The sequence below is a fragment of the Phocoena sinus genome, chromosome 13 (genome assembly GCF_008692025.1).
Source record: "Phocoena sinus isolate mPhoSin1 chromosome 13, mPhoSin1.pri, whole genome shotgun sequence".
In the NCBI taxonomy this organism is placed as follows: domain Eukaryota; kingdom Metazoa; phylum Chordata; class Mammalia; order Artiodactyla; family Phocoenidae; genus Phocoena; species Phocoena sinus.
The window spans coordinates 8428675-8453599 of record NC_045775.1 but is presented as its reverse complement, the minus strand read 5'-3'; the positions used below and the strand labels follow the sequence as shown (position 1 = coordinate 8453599).

The following is a 24925-nucleotide window of genomic DNA, read 5'->3' as shown; positions in this document are numbered from 1 at the left end:
TGGAGAAACAGGAGCCCGGAGAGGGGAAGGGACTCTCCGGGAGTGACACCAGGAGTGAGGAGGGGGGCTCCTGACAGGAAGGGCAGTCTTAGCCCGCCCGCCCAGGGCCCTTCGAGCTTGCTTTTGCGGTGACGCTCTTGTCTCTACGACTGGGAACTACTAACAGAAGTTAGTGTAGGGATTGCCTGGGATCTGTCCAACGTTTTCAGAAAATGGTCCCCAGATTTCTCAGGGGAGGAAAGAGCTGGGGCGATGGGGAGGGCTGGTGGCTCAGTGTGGCTGGGCTGGGGGCAGTGGGCCGGGAAGGCGTGGCCGGTGAGATCCATTCCAGCCCAACCCCGCAGCCCACCCGGCAGGGCCCCAAGCCTTGTGAGAGATTCCCTGTCCGTACCCTCTTCTCTGCTCACCTGTCCCTCCATTTACCACTGAGCAGCATGGCTCAGGGAAGCTTGCCCAACAGCAAGTCAGAGCCAGTGAAGAGCCAGGTCTTCACCATCTCCGTGAAGAGGAACTCAGCCGCTTTGGCACCGGCTTTGGGTTCGAGTCCACGTCCATTATACACACGGCCTTCACTCCCCTCACCTTGAGGGTGGTCTTGAGCATGAGGCTGATAATAAGCCGAAGCACCCCTCACGATGCCTGGTACATAACACGTGCTCGAGTCATCACTTCACCCCTTGTAGTTCTAACCCTGGGTCAAACGGTGACCCATGAGATTTTTATATGCACTGAAGACTGTGCCACACACAGAAAGAACAGCAGAGAATTAGAGATGCCTTCTCTGACGAGGTGGAAACTCTGAAAAACGCCTTCGGAAGCTGTTCTGCGGAGCTGACGGGAGATGGTCCATTTGGGTAAGAGAAAGGGCCCATAGCGCAAGCATCTTCACCCTTTCTGGAGGTCATTAAGGGTTTGCAAGAGCCTTTTAAATCTAGTCTGTTTTCAACCTCCTTCACGTGTCCCCTGCATTCAGGACCGGCAGCCACTGAGGCCAAAAGACCAGCCCAATCAGTCTTTAGCAGGAGTTAAACATAAATCTTTAAGTTAAAGGGTCCAGAGATAAGAAAGGAAGCTCCCAAGAAACAAACAAAAACAGATGGAACCAGCTGGGACCAAGGTGGTGACCAATCTGACCTCCAACAGATCCCGTCTCATTATATGCTGATTTGACTACATCAGCATATTAAATGACACACCTACCTACCCAGACCAGGGCCAGACATTAAGGACCAAAAAAGGATAAAAAGGGGGTGGCACCCCCTCCCTGGAAAAGTCCCACCCCTTCCCCATAGACTAATGCATATGCCCCCCATCATTAGCCTCACTCCTCCTCCCTTTGTCTTTACTCTTTAAGTTAAATTCCTCTTGCCACGTGGGCAAGAAATTGCTCCGTGAACTTAGTTCCCGCTTCTCCATCTTTTGGCCACTGAATAAAGCCTGTGCGGCTTTGATCTCAGCTTCAGTTTCATTATTCCGGCTGCTCCTACCCGAACGGAAAAAGAACCCTTCCCACCAATAGGGTGGGTCTTATGGACCAGCAGGGTCCATAAGATTTAATTCTGTACCAGCTCAGCCTGGGGAAGAAACAACCTGCGGGAGAAAACAGAACACGGTAAAATCAAGTGATTGCCTGAGTGTGGTTTATCAGTTCAGTCTAGCAACCAGGAGATATGAACGTTGTCCTATGATTTTTGTCCTTCCCTGACTTGGGTTTTTATGTAGAAACTACTTTTGTTCAATCTACGTATATTAATTCATTAAATAGTAATAGCCAATACTTAGAATGCACTTAATAGGCACCAGGAGCTGCTTCAAATATTCACAAACATTAATTCATTTATTCAATCTGCACAAGCTACAGGTATCCTCCCCATTTTAAAGGCGAAGATGCTGAGGCACAGAGAGGTTAAGTAACTTGCCCGTGGACACAGTTAATTAGCCCAGGCAGTGTGGCTCCTGAGTCATTGCCTTGAACCACTACTTACATGCCCCGGGCTACCGGCCCAGGATTCCAGTTATCCCTGTGCGTGTCACAGGAAATCATAATTACTGATGTACTTGTCGGTCTGTCTCTTCAACACCCCCTGCCACCGGTCTAAAGCTCCTCCTAGCCTTCGATTTGCTCATTGTGTGATCATTAGCTGTGCGTGAGAGCTTGGCACGTGCCGGGTGTCACAGGCCTACAGCAGAAGTTGAAGGGACAAATGCACGGGAGAAGAGATTAGGGGAGAGCAAATTCGCGTATCAGTTTGAAAAAAAATACAGTGCAAGAAGATCTAATATTGATTGGAAAAATCCTCTATGTCAGAAACTTTACATGTATGTTATTATTTTTCATCTGCAAAACAAGCCGGTGAAGAAGTATCAGCCTGATTTTACAGATGCGGAATGAAGGGGTTAAATAACACGTCCAAAGCCACTATCCCAGTGTTCTCCGGGGTCAGAGAAAAAACTGTGGAAGTCTCTGAAATGGGAATGAAACAGATTACTAGGTGTTCTTTCTAGAGCATCCTTTCAAGATATCTAAAACTTCTGTGCTATTTACTACTCTGTAAACTGTAGAAAACTGAGAGTAATGCAAATAATTCTTGCCCATGGAAATGCAAATGAATTTTGGTCCTTGGAGCCAAAACTGATTATTGCCCTGTGGACACTGAATTGTTTTGCATCTATTTGCAAATTCATTTCCCAATTCCTGACTGCCTGTGTTTGTGTGTTCTTTGAATTCTCCATTGAACCTGCTTTTACATTTTACTGGTTCCCTCATTAATTAATGAGTTAAATAAAATTCTTGGCATGTATTCATTATGTATTTCCATGAGTCTTGATTTTACCTTTATTTTAATTTCAGCAGCAATTAGGATTCAAATCCATGTTTGTTGGTTCTTTCTGATAAATTATACACACACATACACATACGTCACCGCTGATCACAAATTCTTTATCATAAAGCTCTCTGTCAAAGGCAAAGAAAGCTTGGCTAAAATGTCAAAGCAACACATATTTAAATAGGCCTTTTAAAAATTGTATTTTTCAGTATTGTCTATTAAGGACTGAATTAGAAAGGTTTGATTTGAGGAATGCGGCAGGTCATCCTCGGGGGGGCGGGGGGCAGCCCTGGGTTCCCACTATAATATGTACCCCAGTCCTCTTTATTCTGTGCAGCCTTTGTTTCTGTGCTTGCCTGCCTCCCTCTCCACCAAAGCCACAGGGCACGAGCCACGTATTTTCTTCTGTTTCTCCTACCCTACACTGTAGCCCACAGCAAACCAACAGATGGTCAGGGCAAAAGAATTCAGGCTGGATTCAATCAAACTGAACTGAACTGGGCCAGCCTCCAGCATCTACCCAAGAATCCTTACCTTCCCACAAAGCCAGGTCTTCGAGAACTGTCTTCCAGAGATGCTATCCTGAGAAACCTGGGGGAATCCCAGATTTTTCTCCCAGTAAGGTGACCAGGTTATCAAGGCAGGAAAAATGGCTGCTGCCATCAGCAGACCCCGGGCTTAATAGGTCCGTGCCCCTACCCATCCATACACGCACTACATGAGACGGTGTGGCTTTAATGGAACAAATTCTGGAGTCAGCTCCCGACTCAAGTCCTAGGTACACCAGCCCATGTTTCTCTGAGTTTCAGCTTTATCATCTGTGATGGTTAATTTTTCTACATCAACTTGGCTAGACTATGCCTAGTGCCCAGATGTTTGGTCAAACACTAGTCCAGATGTTGCTGTGAAGGTATTTTTTTAGATGGGATTAACATTTAAATCAGTAGACTTTGAGTTAAGCAGAGGACCCTCCATAATGTGAGTGGTTTCATCCAATCAATTGAAGACCTTCAGAGGAAAAGACTGAGGTCCCCTGAGGAAGAAAGACTTCTGCCTCCAGACTCCCTTTGGACTTGAGCTACATCACCTCTTCCCTGGGTCTCCAGGCTGCCAGCCTGCCCTGCAAATTTCAGACTTGCAGCACCCACAACTCTGTGAACTAATTCCTCTCTCTCTCTCTCCCTCTCCCTCACCCTCTTTCTCTCTCTGCCTTTCTCTCTCTAAATAAAAAAATATTAAATGACAGTCCAGGGGTGAACTTGCAGGACTGGGCTGTCTTGGATATTACAGAACAATAAAAAATTTACTTTCACAGACCCAGTGAGAGACTATCCTACTTGGCTATTGTCCTGCAGATAAATGAAGGGCCAGAGGAAACTCTAATGCGTCACAGTGAATCCTCTGCTCTCCGCTCTGTGTGACCACCTCACTTCCAATAGGTGTCTGCACCTTTGGTTAAATAAACAGAAAACTTAATCCAACCGGAGAGTGGATATTTGCCTGGGACGAGGTGGTATCAAATCCATAATCCACCTGAAATGTTGCACAACTAAAAAATGAAAGATGATTCTAAAATTTGATCTCTTCTGAGGACCACTTTACCAACCGCAGAAAGGTCAGTGAGCGAGTAGGCTGTTGGGATAGTGTTTGGATGTTTTACGTCACCCACAGTCCCCCAGGCTATTCCATCTGATCAAACGCAGACTGAAACCAACAGGGTGGCTGCTGCCACCAGACTCTGCATTCACATCGAATTCCATGTGTGTCTATGAGTGCAGCTGTCCTCCTGATGGGGACTCCCCAAGGTGTCCCTCACAAGGTGTGAACTTTGGGGGTTCACACTCCCCACGGTGTGAACCCACTCCCTCAATTCCTATCACTATTCCATGTGTATCACCAAAAGCTCTGATGGGAAAAAAAAAAAGACAATAATTAACTCCAAGGCCACATTTCCCCTCTTCTGAAAATTCACCTTTATTCTATTTCACTTTGTACGTTAAGTTCAGCCATATAGTCTAATACAGCCCTGCAGAGATTGTACGCTGAGCCCAAATATACATTAAAGAATGCTCTCAAATATGGACACTAAATTGTTTCCCATTTTTAAATTTCCACATAGGAATTAAAGGCCAAAGAAATCGAATCTAAAATAATTCTCCTTTCAAATGTCTCATTCTACTCAGGATTAGAGAAAGAGGTCCTGATGGAAGTAGATTCTGGATGGATTTGTTCCAAAGCGGCTGCTTCCTGAGCTCCTTCCAATGGAAGGGATGTGATTTTTTTTTTTTTAACACTTGCAAAGGGGCAGAAATCCAATGCCAAGTCTCTCGTATGCCTCATTTTTCCAAAGATCCATGAAGAACCACAAGATTACCTCAGCACCACCACCCCCACCCACAAATGTTACAAAACCCTAGCAAATCCCTAGCTCTGTGAAAATTAGGGTGGCGAGACCAGTTCACTGCACAGTTCAGCACTCAGCCAAACACCACGACAGATTTCAGAAATTTCTGTGAGAGGACAAGAAATGGAAAATACACGGGAAAGGTTCAATCTGCTTGGTTTCAGCTTCAGCAGAAGCCCAGTGAGTCTGGCCATTTTTTGGTCGCGTTTTTTTTTTCCAGAAGCACAAATTCAGCAGGAAGCCTTCACCTTGGAGGAGGTTCGGGGTGATGGCTGCAAATAGACTGCTCTTCAGAAAGTGACATTTGAGACACTGCCGTCTTCCTGAAAACTTGAGAAATTTGAAGTCTCCGTATTTATTAGAGGCTCCCTTCTGCCTCTTAAAGTCTCTTCATTTGTTTCCCCAGGCGTTCCTGGCACCCCCAGTGCCTAACCGTGTATCGCATCAATCTCTGCTCCCTCAACAGGGCATACCACATTTATTTGTAGCGTTTTGTTTCCTGACAATTCCGTTTTGGTTTTTTTCTCTCTGCGTTACTCAAGAAGATGGAATAACCCTCATAAAACAACTCCTTCCCCCGGCTCGCAAAGGTCTTTATCCTTTTGTAGATAAAATCCACCATCACGCTGCTGTGGCTGAACCCACTGTCTGGGTCTTTCAAATCTCTAATAATCAGAGTTTACGACGTGAGCACTGACGAGCAAGCCGAGCCCCACCTCCCTGGAGGATGGAGATCCAGAGACTCAGATCCAGTTGATCTGGGGCGGGACTTTCACATCAGTGATGTTTAAAATACCACCCCCCTCCCATTAATTCTAATATCCAACCAAGGTTGATGAGGATCTCTGATGGTAGGACCTCGAAGGTTCTCTGTTCTAAACCAGCATCAGCCACAGCTGTAATTCTGATGGGGGCACACAGCTGCAGCCTCCCCAAGGACAACGGAGGCCCACAGGGTCTGTAAACACTCTGCCGTCCCACCAAGAATCTCCTTCTCTTCCTGTAAAACTCACAAAGTTTATGCTCAGAGATTCCCAGCCAGAACGCACCGAAATGTATCAATTACTCCTCCATTCTGCACCAAGAACTAACAAGCCTGTAGGAACCAAATATCAGGGTTTTTTTTTTAACCTGGACAAGGTGTCCACAGCCCCCTCTCTCCTGGAAGAACAGGAGAAGAGCTGGGATGGAGACGAACTGGACCTGAGCCCAGATGAGGCTCCGCCTCCCTCTCCTCAGGTGTGAAGATGCTGGGAGCCCACCCGGCCAGCCTTGGGCTCGGAGGTCGAGAGAGGAGCGGCAGAAGGTGGGTCCCCCCGCTCACACGTTTTCGGAGCTGGGCTCCGGGGGGCTCTGAGAGGGTCTAAGACTTGCTCAGCCAGAAGTGAGACTCAGTCCAGGCACCTCCCTAACACCCACCGCCCCCGCCCCCAGATAAACTTACCCTTCCCTCCACGCCGCCACCCCCGCCTAGGACCCTGGACGTTTCTATCGCTGCACCTGCCCCACCTCAGCACACAATTTCTTAAACGTCCGTCTCCTCCTGAGCACGAGCTCCTCGGAGCCCCTAGCAGCTGCATTTTATCAGGCATATAGTGGGTCTGCAATGTACTTTACTCCTTCAGAGGCTGGCTTTATCGTCAAGTACTAGCTCTAAGGTACCAGACGCCACTGATTGTCCCATGAACACTCACTCTAGGCAAAAAGCAGCTTATAAATAAATGGATTGGTGCTCTTGAGATCTGGCCACTGGATGGAATAAAAAGGACTGCCCTTGAAGAGTCTGATGAGTGAAGAAGCCTTGTCCCTTAGGAACAGTGGAAGCATGGAGGCGACGGGAGGCGGGTGCTGGGTCTGGTCTCCGCAGGTCGTTTCTCTCTCCTCTTCCTGCTTCTTTCCTGCTCCTGCTGTGTTGTTCTTTTTGTTTCTTTCTCACCTTATTTTGCTGGCATCCTTTGATAATTTTCATCTGTTTTATTGAAACCATAATAACATATTCACATAGTCCTAAAAGTCAAAGAGTGTTACTAGAAGACACAGAACCAAACTCTAACCTGGCCTGGCCACCACACACATACCCATTCTGCTCCTTGGAGACGGGCCTTTCCAACTCTTTCAGCTGTTGATTCTGGTATTTCATTTTTTCTATTTCTAAATAACATGAACGTACTATAATATCTGCATTAACCAAATTTAGATACTACTTATTGACTTACTATGACAGATGAAGATTTTCTCTTTCATACGCCCTCTTTTCCCATCCCCAAACCTCCTAGTATAAACGCCGTATTTTGAATTTCTATAACTTTTTACTTTTCCTGGGGCTGAGAGTTGCTCCTTTGTTATTATCATTCTTTCAATATAGTTCTAATTCCTCCCTTCTCCAAAAAAACATCTTATGGGAGAAGAAAGCTTCTCAGTAGCATTGTTTCACATTGTCAAATACCTCCCTCCTTTTTTCTCCTTCTTTAACAAACAGGAAAAGAAAACACAGAACTCAGGATGAAACACCACTTCTCCTAAAGCACAGTGACCTCGCTGTCACAGGAGGCCTGGGCCACCTCCCTCCCCAGGCCTGCTCTGTCATCGTGCTTCTCTCCAACCAGAATCCCTTCCCTCATCTGTTCTCTCGTTCTGTGGATCAGTTAGGTAGCACCAGCTGCTGTCGCAAATAAACCTCTGAATCTCAGAGGTTATCACCATGGCAACTTATTTCTCCCTCTGCAAAGTTGATCTGCGTATTTGGCAGGCGGCCCACTACAGAGTGAGTCAGGGATCCAGGTTCCTTCCAACCTGTGGCTCTGCCCTGGAGACCTTCGCTTCCAGCGATGCAGAGAGACAGGGAATGTGAAAAAGGCACACCTGGTTTTCAACCGCTTTGGCCCAGAGGTGGTCAGATCCCTGCTGCTTACGATTCCATTGCCAAGATGGGGGTGACACAGCCCCACCTAGGTGTGGGGCTGGGGGCTGGGGGCTGGGGAACTCAGTCCCTGGGAGGAAGCTGTTTTTCAGCAACGACCCTCCAGGACAGCAGGACTCTTCAGAGGACAGCTAACCACCTCTGCTCTACCTCCTAAAGCTCAGGGTCTCCAAATGCCCTGTCCCTGCCCCATTTTCACAGGAAATCCAAAACCAATTAACATTTCCACCAGGATATTATACAGCAGGCATTCAGCAACTGAACTTGAGTGTCATTCCTTTGTGTTCCTAGGCTGCTGTAACACATCTGTGGCAAACAAAGCACAGAAGGCCGAAGACGAGTACCATTCACTCACTCCCGCGCCCCAGACGCTATTTCCTCAGTTCACACTCTGGTGCGTCCAATCGCTAGGTTTCATGGTGCCTGGCGAGTCCTCCAGTGCAGCCCGGAGTCGGTGTCTTTGGCAGGAGTTTCAGTGACACGTGCTCCATTCGCCCACCCAAGCAGAATTGGGTCCTTGCAGATACTTCTGAATTGAAAGGTCAAGCTCTGCTTGGTGAGAGGCCTGGTTTGCATTCGTTTCTGGTCGAAACAGGAAGCGCTTACCCCATTTTGCAAAATGTGTTAGTTCGAAAAGGCACTGTGGCACACACAATGATTCAACCCTGAGTAATTTGTGGAAGACGCTTCAGGTCTTTCTCACGGCCTAATCCCTGCTCTGTGTCCTCTTGTCTCCATCAGCTCAGCCAGGACACGTGTTGGTGCCTCTCTTGTGTGTAGAGTTCTGGGCACACCGTGGGGCTGCTCTGATCCTAGCTCACTTCACCTCCATCGCCCCAGCGGCCACCCATACGTCTGCCACTCTCGGTGGGTGCAGTGGGACAGGGCCTGTTAACACTTGAGATCGTGCTAGATTTGGAGACCCCAGTTCCTGCTCTGCCTTTTACTCATCAGAGGACCTTCAACCAATCACAGTCTCTCTGGATGTCAATTTTCTCCTCAGTAAAACAGAGCGAATGTAAAAGGTGATCTGAAACAGCAATGACGATAAAACGAAGGATTGTGCCATGTCCAAAGCACAGACATGCCCATAACTTGGGGCCATTATTTGCTTCGTGGCAACCGTGTGGAGCCAGCAGGGATAACGATACTCTCCCACCTCACAGATGAGGAAACTCACGCCCAGGTAGGATGCTGGTGCCCATAAGGAAAGACTGCAAGACCGACTAGGCTTACAAATCAACCTTTCTGGACATAAATGGGGCGCCAGGCACTGCAATCATTGCTTTGGAAAAGAAATATAAGAGCTTGTCCTTCTACGGGGCTCAGAGTTGAAGTGGGATGACACAGGGAAAGGGAGACTTCCCTGCTCCTGGCCCGGCTCCGTCTTGCTCAGCAAGTCAGGATGAACTGAATGACTGGCGTGCGGCAGCCATCCAGAGAGCTTCACGGAGACCATAGGAAGGTGAGGCTTACACCAGGCCTTGAGAGATGCTTGAGGCGCGCCTGGGGAAGGGGGCGGGGGGGGTGGGGGGCGGGCAGGGACCAAGCCAGTGAGCTCGGGAATGTGCAAGCACTCCGTACACTGGAAAGAGATGCTCAGAGGGGCACTACTGTCAATGAAGCCTATCGGCACGCCAGCTGAGAGATGTCCTTAGAGGACTTGTTTCAATGAACATATTGTCAAAGAAAATAATCAATAAACGATCTATAATAAGAATAAAAAAGCGTCTTATTTGAGCCACACCGAGGACCTATAGCCCAGAAGCCACCTTCCCAGATTACTCTGAGAAAGTGCTCCAGAGACGCATGGTTTTCAGCACAGTTTTATATCTTATCAGAACAAAGGACATGAAATAAGTCAGGGATATATTTCTTCAACCTTAAAAAAAAAAAAAAAAAAAAAAACAGACCAGCATGTGCACCGAGAGTCAGTATGGCCTCGGCACCTGGGAAGGGAGTCCTATCATCAAAGCAGTCCCAGCATCGGTGTCCCAGGAACGGAGGCGTTCAGTCTTTATTTTTTAAATGGACATTCTTTAGCTCTGGTCACTGCGCCCTTTTCGTTAATAATTAAAGCAGATGTACAATGTATGCTTGGCAGGTCACAAAGAAAGCTGTTCTAATTAGCATAAAATTCGAGTTAGCTCATGTATAAGCCAGAGTGACTTCCCCGGAACTCAATATGTGAACATTTCTTCTATCAATATGAACAGGCATATCAACTATACCGAAAACAAACGGCCTCAGAAAAGCCATGTTTCATCCACAGGCATGGGTGAGACCCTCCCACAGACATGCAGGACACGCTCAGTTTTAATGTCTGCCCTTTCCATAAGCTCTCGTTTTCATACATTGTACCTCGACAGCCCTAAATTATTTCTTGTATCTGAATTTCAATTTCTGTACTTTAGCTGATGATTTTACACTGTTGTAAAAGGATGCTCGTTGCCAGGTACTGCCGTTCTGCGGAAAGAAAAAGCCAGGCCTTCTCTGAGGCCCAAGTCAAGTTCATTGTCATTCATGGGCAGGAGAGGTGCCAGGCCTGGTTCCCCAGTCCCTGGAAAAGCCATCCCAGGGCCCCCCAAATTCACGCAAAGGTTCTTACCTGACCACTCGCCAACTTTCTCCCAAAGCAAGCAAAACCATCCTTAGAAGTTTCAAAATCGTTTTGGTTCCCTGGAAACAGAATTGCCCACCTGCCTCCCTTAATGCACGCAGATGTGCATTTAGCCCATCAGACCCTCCACATGGTTGGAGGGACGGTCCCCGCCCTGTGTGAGGGGCTGCCAAGCAGGCCTCATCCTCGCTGTTCCCTCTGGCGGGTGGGGGCGCTGAGCTTCTGCTGCACAATGCGGGTGCAGGCCAGCTGGGCCCAAAAGCGGCAGGCATGCTCCCTTCTCCACGGAGCCAAAGGCGGGAGGAACTTTCTAGTTTGGGGGGTGAAAAGAGATATTTAAACGCTCCAATGAAACTGCAGGCAACTTCCATAACTTGTCATTTTGGGGAAAAAAGCTGACCCGTGAGTGCCCATTTTCTTCACTTGTGCTCCATCAACCAGAATCCTGGAGGAGAGAAGGGCGATGGGCACCCCAGACCCAGCCTCCAAGTGTGCTGATGTGTTAAGTACCGAATGATGTCACACGATGTCCAAACGACAGTTTTAGGGCACTTCAAACAGAGAAGATTAGGGCGATGGAATGGTAGTGCGAGCCCTGGCTAAATACCGAAGTCCCGATTTCCAAATCTGTGCCACGCTCATCCCATCAGACAATTTACTGAGGGGACCCCATCCTGTTGGAAGAATCTGCAACCGCTCATTAGCCGTCAGTGTTGCTGGAAATGGGAAATAAGAACTTCTTCATTACTGTGTTTTGCAGGAGTCAGTGTTAATAATGATTTACATGATGACCCACCATGCTCAAAAAAATCAAAAGGATCAGGCTGACAAATGAAACATAAAACACGGACACGTCTATTATAAACCCAAATCCAGCACCATCTCGCCAGCCTTAATACATCATTTTCTACCACATAACATTCAGGTTAGTTTGAATTTCATTGGTGCTTTAGTTTTATCTGCTCTTAATTTTGAATGCATTTTGGTTTTATTATTGTATAAGGGCTCTTGCTTTCTGTTTATGCGTACTTAAATACAACTAGCTCAACACCGCGATGTTTAGTTCAACACCGCAACATTTTGAAGATCCCTGTATTGTTTGAATTGGAGAAAAGATGCTACGTAGCATTTGTCCACTTAACGCACACTCTCCAGTCCTAAGAGGTTCACCTATTCGGGTACCGTAAACTTATTTCTGCGGAAGGTCCAGATGAAAACCATTTTCCTGCGTAAGAAATTATTTCCATTATCATCCTTTGTGTGTTGCATGAAGACAAGAACACGAACTTTTGTCCAGAACTAGATCTCCCTCAATAAAACAGAGGTTAACTGCTTCTCTCAGTCAACAGGCACTGCTTATTTTTAGGATATCCCTGAAATATGAATCAAAAAGACAAAAGAATAAAAGCGAAACTATCAGGCCACTCTGGAAGGAAAAATATAAAGTTCCCAAATGAATGTGTTCCTTGAAAATATAAACCATTTCTTCCTAGCTTGGCTCTGTCATGCATCTCGGAAAAGGATGTTTTTACAATCAGAGCAGAAATATGACTGGCGCTCCTACATTTACATTTCTTTGTTGCAAAATGAATGTAACTTGTTCGGATTCCAGCAGCAGAGAAGTCGTGGTTACTTTCCAAAGTGAAACCTAAAACCACCATCTCCGGTTCACAAAAGGCAGAATGAGTCACCGGAAGAGGCTACTTGCTTGCAAAACTCATTAAAAGCAATGCAAGGCTGAATGGACTTCCTGCACCAGTGAAAGGATCGCTGGCATCAGGACAGCAGCTCAAGGCTCCAGCAATCTGGGGGAGGAAGGGAGCCGTCAGAAATCCGGGTCGAGCCCAGGTCTGCGGGTTCACACGCACTCCCATCTCCTCCCAGCCGGGACCAGCGGCCCGAGATGCCCAGGAAGGTGGTTCCGGCTGGCAGCTGAGCCTCAAAGGCTCGGGACACCCTGGACTCGGTCGAGGCGCTGTATTGGGTTTCCAGGGGCCCCCATCCTTCAGCAGCTCCTTTCTGTGGCCCTGAACAGGCCAAAGTTAGATGTCAGCTGCTATATAATACAGAAGCGGCTCCCTGGGAACAGGATCCGGCCTCAGGTGTGTCCTCTGGAACTTGAGCGTGCATCAGAATCCTGGGGAGGATTTATTAGCACAGACCGTGGGCCCCATGCCCAGGGTTTGATTCAGGAGGCCCAGGGAAGAGCCCAGGAACGTGCATTTCTAGCAAGCTCTGATGCTGCTGCTACAGGCCCTGAGACCATATACTTTTGAGAACCACGAATCTAAATGGGTCTTAGACCTGAATGACGAGCAGCCATAAACTGCTCCCTCCTCGAGGCTGGTTAATGATGTTTGACCTGGGGCCATGCCAACCGAAGGCACTTTGGTACCAGAACGGTCCCTCCTTTCTCTCCCCATTAGCTCACAACACACCTGGCTGGCCTCCAAGGCAAGCACTACAGGGAGGGGCCTTTGTCAAGCCAGGACAATGTGTTTAAAGGCTGAACTGCCAACCAAAACAGACTGCGCCCCCCGGTGGCCATCTGGGGGCCAATGACTTCCAGGGCCAGCTTCTGTCTGCTCAAATTCTGGTTTTCTGCAGACACCAAGACCTATCACGGTGGTGGTGACACCCACCTCCACCTTCCACTGCAGCAGGAGTTGAAAAAGGGGTCAGAAACAGGAAGGAGACTCTAGTGGCGTTTTTTTTTGGTTGGGTTGGCTTTTTATTTTTAATTATTTTATTTATTTTATCTTTGGCTGCGTTGGGTCTTCGTTGCTGCGCGCAGGCTTTCTCTAGTTGCGGCGAGCGGGGCAGTGCCCGGGCTTCTCATTGCGGTGGCTTCTCTTGTTGCAGAACACAGGCTCTAGGAGCACGGGCTTCAGCAGTTGTGGCACGTGGGCTCAGTAGCTGTGGCTCACGGGCTCTAGAGCGCAGGCTCAGTAGTTGTGGTGCATGGGCTTAGTTGCTCCGCGGCATGTGGGATCTTCCCGGACCAGGGCTCGAACCCGTGTCCCCTGCATTGGCAGGCGGATTCTTAACCACTGCGCCACCAGGGAAGCCCTCTAGTGGCGCTTTTAACCACCTTATCTTTGGCCTAGCACAGAGACGGGATGCCCCGCCACCCCCCGCCACTGCAGACCTGTGGAAGCAGGGCACAGTGCTTTGTACAGACACTTTCAAGGGGAGGCAGATAAGTAGGAAATGATGGGCGATGTCACAAAGCTCCCTGGAACAGCTGGTTAGGACAACACTCCTGCTGGAACAAGGAAGTCAGATTCCAGAGTTTCATTTTTTTAAATGGGGACTGTGTAACTTTCCTCCACTCCTGTTCTCCTGTCCCAGGTGTGTACCAGGGCTGCCTGCGTTACCTTTTAGAGGAAAGGTCACTCTGAGGTCCAAAGCCGGCGGTCACTGACCCATCGGCAATGTTCCTTGAGGTCCCATGACGGCACTGGCAAATCTGGTGGGGTGTATCAGGGTTTGAAAACTAGGATAGGAAGTATTTTGAATATTCAGGTGATTACAGCTGAGACATTGGGGAAATGCAAGCTACCGAACTGGTTTCCCCGGCGCATGTGTGAGGGCTGCTTGCACAACCGAATGGAAACAGCAGAGCCTACTGGCTCCACGGAGACAAAGTGGTGATGGGAGAGCAGGTGGGGATCGCCGGGCCCAAGATGCAGTTTGTACTGATTTTTGCTTTCCAGATAAAAGCACCTACAACTTGAAATCAGGGTTGGAATAAATCTGTGATGTTCAGCTAAATGAGAGTTTGTTTTGTTTTTAAGATACAGAGGCGTGAAGAGATGAACTGTTTGGATCTGGGCTTCAGGAGAAGCTCAGCCCGGCACCCTGTACCAGAGACATCTTTGAAGCATTTCAAAGAGGGACCAATATTCTTCCATTTGTTCCCGAAACACTCAGGCTGACGCACACAGGTAAATCGACAGGATGCCTCAGGTACCCTATTGTGTCGACGATGCACAAAATCGATCAGTTATGACGGCTTTCAGGTGATCTGGGTAAACTCGCCAAGGGTTTTGACTGATTTGTTCAAAATGACAGACAAATCGGGTATACCACAGAAAGTGTCCCAAAAATGAGGACAGTGGACATGACGCAAGGGAACCTGTCTCGTGTCTTTTAGTTTACGTATATTATAGTGTTTGGGGATCTTAAAAAACTTGCTGGCTGGGAAAGACGGGCTGGTCATGTTTTAGGGATAGCAAAAGGCCCAGCTGAAGCACGCCCGTGATGTGCAGACTAGCTGATCCAGAGCCAGGCCTCCTGTCTGGCCTGTGCACCCCCAGGAGGCACTAGTCCTCTGCCTTCATCAGCCCAGGGCAAAGGCACCAGGCAACCAAGGGCCACCCCTATAGCTCAGGGCCACTGAAATGATTCACACTAGGCAGTCCTAAGCGGTTCACCTTGCCCTGCCTTTCTTGCAGAAATCCCAGCAAAGGCCGTGGCCTCAGCTCCGCCCGCCCCCATCACTTGTCTTTTGCCTCCTGACCACCCTGGTGCTTCCCCACGTGGCCCTGCTGGCGAGCTGCCTCCCATTCTGAGAAGATGCAAGTATAATAAGCTTGGTTTTCCTGAGCCTCTCCTGTGTTTTCTCTTGTGGCTGCCACCTGACTGACATCCCATTCAAGAACAGGGAACGGAGCCCACCCGTGTAAGAGCCACGTGTTAAACACCGATTACAGGCCAGGTCCTGGGAGGCACCCCAGGTACAGCATTTAACGGAACCCTCCCATCAAGGTGCGACGAGCCCAGGGGGGCAGCCCTCTCCTCTCCTCTCTGTCTTCACCCCTCCTTCCCCCACCGCCCCCCGCCGAGTGCACACAGAGGGTCAGTATTTCACCGAAGGCATCAGAAGAGACGGGCTCTTTTATTCCAAATATTGAATGAACAGTTCACAGCGTTAAGGGTTTCGTTTTTTTGTTTACTGAGTAGAAAATAACATGCTTGATATCACACAGTAGGAAATCAGCATCTTAATAACTTACCAAAAACTATTTAAAATTCACACACCTCATTTTCAGGGAAGTCTGTCATTCGTCTCATCTGTTACAATACATCCTAGCTTTGCATCCAGCGCAATGCAATGAAGTATCACAGTGATTTTTATCATTGCACCAGCACACACAAATACAGATCAAGCGTTGTAAATAAAATATATTTAAAGTGGCGATCCAAACCTAAAATGGAAAAGGGACTCCTCTTTGAAGGTGTAGTCATTTTCTCCAATGTACCAGGGACATACACTTTTCTTCATCACGTGTGATGAATGTTTGATGACTTGTCGCGATAGAGGGATTCGTTTCCATCGGGCAACTCTGAAATGCGTGGCCCAAACACAGCATCCTAGCACGTGGCTTTGGGGTCACTGAGTTACGGTTGTGTGAACACAGATAAACAAGCTCGCACATGCGTGAGCGCTGCCTGGGCACAAATCCCGCTTTCCGAAGCCACGAGGCAGGTGTGAATGTCACTGCCTCTCCAGGGGGTCACACTCTGAACCTGACACAGACCCGAGTGTGACTTTCTGGAAGGCGTGCTCTGTTTCAGAGGGCAGTGGCGTGGAAGCTTAGGGTGCATCAAAATTGGGGGGTCCAAAGTTGCATGCTCTTGCGAGAGGACTACAGCTGGTCGTCTTCTACTTAGTTCACAGCAGTTAAAGTTCACCGCAAAATACCCTCGTGACAGAAAGAATGAAGGTAGCCTCTGAAGGTCACTAATGGCTAGCCCAGGTTAAGGCAGGACTATTTTAAATCATTTTTAATGCCTCCAAAAGGGCATCTGCACATGTGGTGTGCGCTGCTCCGCGAATCTGGGACCACTTACGCACGGGTGTTTGCGTTTCTCTGGGTGGCCACGCGAACGGCTCGGGAAAGGCGGCCGCTGCCGGCAGAGCCCACCGGCGACAGGGGAGGCAACGCCTCTGGGTTTTCTTTCACAGAAAGAGTAAAACTGCATTCAACTGTTTCACTGTTTGCCTCCATGACTCTAACCATGCGATTTAAATAGGAGAGCATCTCAACCACTGGAGTAAAACGCTCTTTAACAAAATAAGAGCTCGAAAAGCGAAATCTTTTACCAAAATAATTCTTTCACTTTTCAAATTATTCTCTTCTCCACAGGCCAATTTAACAAACAAGGAAAAGAATCATCTTCTACCGGCTTGACGAATGTCACTCAAATGACTACTTATCCACTTGCCCTTAAATCTGAGTGGGAAAAGCTAAGGGAAATAAAAAGTATGACTCATACATTCCAAAAGAAGGTCAGTGCTGTGAGAATTACAGAATAAGGCCCTTTGGATGGTCTAACACGTATATCTTTTTAATGTATTACTGACAGTTATAATAGAAAGAACATGGCTAAAATGCTTATAGCAGTAACCCAATCAGAGTAAGGTAATAAATAATACTATCTACAAAGAATATAATTTAACTTCTTCAAACTATTTTCTTAAAACCAACCAGTTTCTGTTGAGAGCTCCCAAAAGAAACTGACACCATCACCGCTTGGCATAAGCTCTGCGCGAGCCCACGTTTTCAGCAGCGCGTTGCCAGACAGGTTGCTGGCAGAGTGTCGAACTGATTCGAAATACTGCCCTAATAATATTTCCTATAATCTGAACTTAAGGCATCGCAGAGGTACAGGAAGCTGGAAAAAGCACATTCTAAATAAAACATCTTCCACGGGTGCGTTAAGGCATAAATATTCCAGCCTTGTGCCACAAAAGTAGGGGAAAATATGCCAGTTATATAGGTTAGCTTTAACCAGAGGAATTAAAACCATCAGACCAGTCGGCAAACACCACAAGGGGACATCCGCAAGGTCAAGGCCCAGACGGTGGGGTTTGGAGTCCCTTCCGAGACCTCAGAGTCAGATCACGGGACCCTGCACAGCCCTCCGCGTGGCACAAATGTGTCCCCCACTCTCCCAGAAGTCGTGCACAGCTGGTGCCCCTCCTTGGATCCCATCATCCCAGGGACCCCCGCTTCACAGCCCATCTTGCACACTAACTGCTCCCAGCCTGCAGCAGGCTGGGGAGGGCAGCACTGCCACAGGCTCGAAGCCTCAACCGGGCACGGCCTCCCCACCAGGGACGCACCCGACGCTCCGTCTAGGACGTACACATCACTTAGAAATGTCAACCCCGGCCAGGGGGACCGGGAGAGAAATGCTCCTCTGCTCGTAAGCAAATGACTGCAGGTTCCCAAACCTATCCTTTAATGGGGGCGCCTGATTTCCACAGGATGCCAGGAAGTGGCCCGGAACGTACTATGCTGATGCAGAATGAATGTCCTGGTTGTCAAAGGGTGGCGGTGGTTCTCTCCAAAAGGTGAAGTTACTGAATGTATCTGAACAGGGAAAGTCTGAAGAATGGCTCCTTTTCAGCAAGGGGAAAACGTGGTCGACCACCTCGCAGAGTCTCACATACCTGGGAGGAAGATGGACAACGTCACCGCCTGGGAGGGACACTCGGCCACGCGGGACACCAGCACGTACCCCCCGAGCGGTGCCCGGGAGTCAGGAGGGATCCAGGACCCCCAAGAATGGACCATATGCTTAACACAAGGGAGGCTGTTCTAGAATAATCCCTCACTAATTAACGGGAAATCGGAGAGTCTGCCAAGGAGGGGCATCGGAGACGGCCTCATGGGCAAGGCAGGTGTGACCTGACTTCACTCAAAGGAGCAGGAGCGAGACAGCATGACAGACGTACAGCCGCCCGCCTTGGGGGCAGTGGAGACAAGAATCACAGAGAAGTCACATCTTCGGAGCGCCACCCAGAGACTGTCTCACTGTGCAATGAAAGGGCGCTGGGCCCTGGGGCTAGGAGACTCCAATCTGACCTTCAGCTCTGCCATTTACGGGCTGCGCCGCCTCCGACAAGCGGCTTCATCTCTCTAAGCCACGATTCCCTCAACCGGAAAGGGAGAAAATGAAAACCGTGCACAGTGCTCACGTGAGAATTAAATCAGATAACGTATGCCATGGTAAAATAATGTGAGCCAATGCTCCATAAATTTATTCAACAATAAGTCACGAACACTACAAAATAATTCGCCCTGGCTAATTGTTAGCCTCAGGAAAAAGAGCCATAGTTGGCATGAGGGTCAAGAGACCTGGGTCAAGATTCCCGCCTTACTGCTGTGGAACCCTGGGCAGGTGTCTTGCCCTCTCTGGGCCTCAGGTCCTTATGAATATGGACTTGGACCTGATCAGTGTTTCTCAACGCTCCCTGCAAGACTCTCTCACTCTGTTTTCTGTGTATTCCCAAGAAGATGTTGCATATTAGTTTCTGTGGCCTAGAACTACCAAAAGAAAGTTGCTCTACTGATATGCATTCTCAGACCTCCGGGCACCTCCAACCAGAAACTGTGACAAGCCCAGGCCTCCCTGCACATCCTCGGAGTCCTCCCTGACAGCCGCCGGTCCCTCTCCAGCTCTAATTTGCTAAGAACCAAAAAGGCTTTTGAAATCCAAATTCAAGGAATTAGCATGTTCTGAGGCATAAAATAACTGTTAAATAAGGATGAGTGTGTGTGTATTTAATAAAGGACGTCCAAAGAACTTATGAGAAACATTGTGCTTGCACAAACCGGGGAAAATCTCTCTTAATAAGCAAGAATCGTCTTTCCTAGGGATTAAAACAAAATTTTAAAATACCCTCTGGCTTGGAGACCTGTCTGTTTGAGTTTTGTGGCTCTGGAAGGTGGCCCCTCCCTGCAGGGGGCAGTTCACAGCTCATCATCAGCTCCGTCTGTGCCTCTCGGCCCAACACTCCACGCACGCACGGGGCTCCTTCAGAGCAGGCAAAGCTCACACACTGCTGGCCATAAATGCCAAGAAGGAAAGCACAGAAGCCCCCCATCGGCATGGGCCCCTGACTTCTCCGAGACAATGTCCCAGCTTCCAAGGGGCAAGCACCCACTTGGTTCTGAAATGGTGGTACCGAGTTTGGTACCACCAGAGAAAAGTGTGTGCTTAAACTGGGGAAGGAGAGTCTCTCTCCCACAGGGAGAATCACATCTCCCGGTCTAGGCAGAAGAAGACACCATTCCTTGGCGATAAATAAAGTTTCCTCCCCCAAGGCGTGGGCAAAGCGTGCATTTTTACCCCAGCGTCTCAGCAAACGGGATAACCTCAGAGGCCTCCTGGGCAGACCTTCGTAGATGCTGGCATCCCCCTTTCAACACCTCTTATGACAAGACATGCCACTGGGCTGCTGCCTGGGCAGAAACCTTTGCCACTTCAGGGCAGTGTGCCATCAGCTGAGAGTTCTTTTGACCCTAAATGGAAATCCGCTCTCTCCTCGAGACCGAGGAAAGACTTTCATGTGGGGAACGACGGAGAAGAGGGAACTGAGACGTTATCAGGGCGGCCGCTCAGAACTCAGGAGAGGGAGAAACCGTAAGGAAAGGCGTGTGGAAGAAAGAGTCCCTGCTGTCGTTCTGCCCATCAGGCAGCACCGGCACGGCCTCCCCTTGTGAAGGATGGAGGCGGGTCCTGGCTCCCCCACTCCCCTCTCGCCCCACATACCCTGGGAACTGCTTACTTAGGTCCTGGCCTGGCTATGGGGGGAGGGAGGCAGACCCCAGGGCGCCCTCTAGCCTGGAACTATCCTCTTTAAGCTGGATTAGACTCCCAACGGGTAAAAGGATCATCTTGAAAGTGAAAATCTGCCCTAGGGGAACCTCGATCTCTATCAAACAAAAAAACCAATCCCTGGGAAGCTGCTAGACCCGAACTCCCCCAGTCCAACTCCTCCACATAAGGAGGGCCCCAGCAGGCCCCCTGGGGTCGCTCAGGCCAGAGGCCGTTTTCCAGGTCTGCAGGGATCAGGCCAACAGGGGTACGGCCTCTGAAACGGACAAGGCAGGACGACACCTGTCTGCCCGACATCACCCAGTGGGCAAAGCTGAGGAAACACGCTCCACTCTAAGAAGTCAGGAACCCAAAGAGAGACATATCCAAGTCAAGGGAGATTCCCGGCCAGCCAGGAGGCCTCACTGCAAACAGTTACCCAGTTCAGCCCACGGCCTTGGGGAGAATGCGCTTCGGCCAAAAATACGAGAATTCTTACCGTCACATAGCCATGTTTCTGGTGAGAATGTTATTACAGGTCAGTAACGTGAAGGGCTACGTAGGTTCTTCATCTTTAAATATACCTTCTCATGATATTTTAATCTGGCTACATTTCTAATTCGCATTCTAGGCTTTCAAAACGAATTCGGCAAATGGAAGCCAGTAGTTTTCAAATTCATGCCATTCCACTCTGCAGCAGCATCTAACCGCTCGTTTAAATTTTCGACCCGGTGGGGATCTGATTTAATAATGCGGGCTGTCCGAAAGTTAGGTTCTGGACAAAATCCGAGACGTTAACATATGTTTTCCTTGTAGGAATTAAAGATTAAAATATAGGCACCGAAGGATTAAAAAGGTATATACTGTTGACTGTGGAACACCACTCCAAGGTCAAGATGACGACAACAGGCAAGGACACGGCGATGACAGCGAGGGGGCGCAGTACTCACGAGGAGACGTTGGTCTTCGCGTGCTCCTGTACCAGCTCTCCTTTGGGATTGACGGTGAATATCCTGTTCAGGGACACTCCCACTTGCTTGTACGAGTACACATCCTACATTCGGTAAAGTGGTAACGAGGAAAAAAGAGTTCATCGTAAATACAAATACTTCAGATTTGATACAAATACAGGCGGACCGCAGAGTTACCGCGGGTTCGGTTCCAGACACCACGACGAAGCCAATCACACGAACGTTTTGGTGTGCCGGTGTATATAAAAGTCATGTTTACACTACACTGTACTCTATTAAGTATGCAACAGCTTTATGTCTAGAAAAAGTGCATACAAAAAACACTTTAGGGCTTCCCTGGTGGTGCAGTGGTTGACAGTCCGCCTGCCGATGCGGGGGACGCGGGTTCGTGCCCCGGTCCGGAAAGATCCCACGTGCCGTGGAGCGGCTGGGCCCGTGAGCCATGGCCGCTGAGCCTGCGCGTCCGGAGCCTGTGCTCCGCAACGGGAGAGGCCACGACGGTGAGAGGCCCGTGTACCGCAAAAAAAAAAAAAAAAAAGTTTAAAAAAACACTTTATTGCTGAAAATGCTTACCCTTATCCGAGTCTTCAGCGAGTCCTAGCAGTCACATCAAAGATCACTGATCCCAGATCACCGTAATGTATAAAATCATGAAAAAGCTTGAAATATCGCAAGAATTACCAAAATGTGACACAGAGACAGGAAGTGAGCAAATGCTGTTGGAAGAATGGTGCTGACAGACTTGCTCGATGCCACAAACTTTCAATTTGTAAAAAAAAAAAAAAAAAAAAAAAAAATGCAGTATTTGCAGAGTGTAACAAATCGAAGTGCAATAAAACGAGGTCTGCCTATGTTGTAAAACTTTCATTAAACTCGAATAATACCTCCAAGTAGTGTAGAGAAATAATGTCTCTGGATGTGAAACTAGTAAGTAAGTTGTCCTCTCTGGGCCTCAGTTCACCCCTCTATTCGAGAACTGAGTTAAAAAGTAAACCACCGGGCTTCCCTGGTGGCGCAGTGGTTGAGAGTCCGCCTCCGATGCAGGGGACGCGGGTTCGTGCCCCGGTCTGGGAAGATCCCACATGCCGCGGAGCGGCTGGGCCCGTGAGCCATGGCCGCTGAGCCTGCGCCTCCGGAGCCTGTGCTCCGCAACGGGAGAGGCCACAACAGTGAGAGGCCCACGTACCACCAAAAAAAAAAAAAAAAAAAAAAAAAAAGTAAACCACCTACTACATCCCCTGCAATTCTAACATTGCTTAAGGTTACTCCGTGACCCATTTTCTTGGGCATGAGTTTCAAAAGCAGGAGAATTTTCTGACTGGGAAGTAAGTACCCAACTACCTTCTCCAGAATGCTGACCCTTCTAGCAAATTTGGGAAGTATGCACAAAATCTCGAAGTACTACTTTTACGATAGGAAATAACACTCTTAAAACTTGAGACACTGAATTCACCTTTGTGCTCTGTGGTCCCATTCTGGTAGAAAGGATCTAATCCTATTTAATGTTCTTGTTTTACTAATTTAGCAAGCAATTTGGAATTTAAAGTTTCTAGTTTCAAACTGAAACCCACAAGCCCACCTTCAAAGAAAACTAGATGCCACGAAATAATGACGATCTCCTTGCCTTTAGACGTAGGCAAGCGGCTCCTTAGCAGTTATTCCTAGTAGTAGGAGAATCTGGCTTCACGTGGGAGTCTAGGCCGGCCTTTCAGATGACGGCTATCTGAACAGACAGTAATTTCAAGAATTCGTATATACCCGACTACTACTTACAGCTGGTCGGTTTCCAAAAGCAGCATAAAAGGGTTCTGTATTTGGAGAAAACAAGTTTTTGATGTCTGTCAAACACTGGACTTTAAACTTCTCTGGCTTCTTTTCGATCACTTCTCTGTTAAAACAAATAAATAACGGGTCAGCACGAGAGCGTCAGCTTCATTAGCATCAAACTACTTTTAACCGTCAAAGGTGCTGGGATACTAAGAGCGCCTTCTTTCGTATCTTCAGAAGTTAAATATGCGTAAGTCGGTTAAGCCATCCCAGAGAAGCGCTAGACAGAAAGTGAATCCGTACTTTCAAGTCTTCCCACAAGGAAAACACCCCAGACAAGTGATTTCGACAGAGACTTCCACCAGTCATCCAAGGAACAAAGAATTCCAGGGCACAGAGGAAGAGAAAACCTCTCCTGACTCACTTCACGAGGCCAGCATGACCTCAAAAACTAAACCGCAAGAGGTAGTAAAGTATGGGGAAAGTGTGGGCCAATCTCACTCGGGAACGCCAGTGCAAAAATTCTAAATGAGTTAAAAACTTTGTTGCAATATATTAGCGAAGACCTAAATAAATGAAGAAATATACCATACAATTGAATTGGAATATTCAATATTATAATGAGATATTAATTCTCCATTGGTCTACAGATTCACTGTCATCTCATGTAAACTCTCACCAGGTTGTTGTCTGCATGTTTTTATGGAATGTGATTCAAATCGCTATAGAGACGAACAAAGGCCAGAAACGGAGGCACACATTTCCGGGCCTTCAATTTATGACTACGACGACAAAGTCAAAGCAGAGGAGAAGGGTACTCTCTTCAGCAAATGGTGCTGAGACAACTGAATATCCATACAGGTATAAAGAAAAAGAAAATGGACCCCTAGTGCACTCTATATACAAAAATCAATTCCTGGTGAATTACAGACCTCAACGTGAAAGGCGACACCTTTAGGTAAAATACAGGAGACTATCCTCAGGCCCACAGTCTGGGAAGGCTTTGTCAACACACAGAAAGAACAAAACTACAGGGGAAATGATCTGTTCAACTAAAGGCAACTCAGATTTACGTTCATCAAAAGCCATAAACTGGAGAAAGATATTTGTAGCGCTCGTAACAAAGGCTACGTGTGCACAATCTATAACACTCTTACAAATCAAAAGGAAAATAAGGGACAGACGTGAACAGGCACTTCACAGAAGATGAAGCCCACGTGGCCAATAAACGCGTGGAAAGAGACATTTCTTACCCACCAGAGTAGCAAAAATGTAAACGGCTGACAACGTGTAGGTAAGAAAGTAAAGCCGATGGAAGGAACACTTCGCACTGTTTGCTTCTGGTGTACAAACTGGTTCAACTACTTTGGACAACAGTTTGCCATGGCCAAAGAAGACCACACATGTGCATGCTCTGTGGCCCAGCAATCCTGCTCCTGGGGGTGTACCCTGGAGCACACTGCACAGGTGCCCCCAGAGGACACACACAGGCAGCACTGCGCCCGAGAGCAGAAAACCACAAGCGGCTCAAGCACCCACCAACAGCAGAAAAGATAAGCGGGCTGTGGTGGAGTCTAACAACGGGACCTACACAGAAGCAAAGACGAGCCAGTTACAGCGACTCTCAACAATCCTGGGAACGTCACGTTGAGCAGTAAAAGTGAGTTCCGGAAGAACATATGATTCATTTACATAAAGTTCACAAATGTGCACAATTCAACATACTGGTTAGGATCACACATACACGTGCTAACTATTTAGAGGAGCAGGGAATGACTAACGCAAAATCCAGGGATAGCAGTT

At 48.1% G+C, this 24925-nt stretch overlaps 1 protein-coding gene across 1 annotated transcript in view; it reads right to left on the bottom strand.

Moving 5' to 3' along the window:
- Positions 1-15639: 15639 nt before the first annotated feature.
- LPIN1 (lipin 1) overlaps positions 15640-24925 on the bottom strand; it is a 68678-nt gene continuing 59392 nt past the window's right edge. The window contains exons 18-20 of the mRNA XM_032653039.1: positions 23129-23243; positions 21335-21438; positions 15640-18234 (exon numbers count right to left, since the gene is read on the bottom strand). Coding sequence (XP_032508930.1) covers positions 18075-18234; positions 21335-21438; positions 23129-23243 — 379 coding nt within the window. The 3' untranslated portion in view covers positions 15640-18074. The remainder of the gene's footprint in view (positions 18235-21334; positions 21439-23128; positions 23244-24925) is intronic.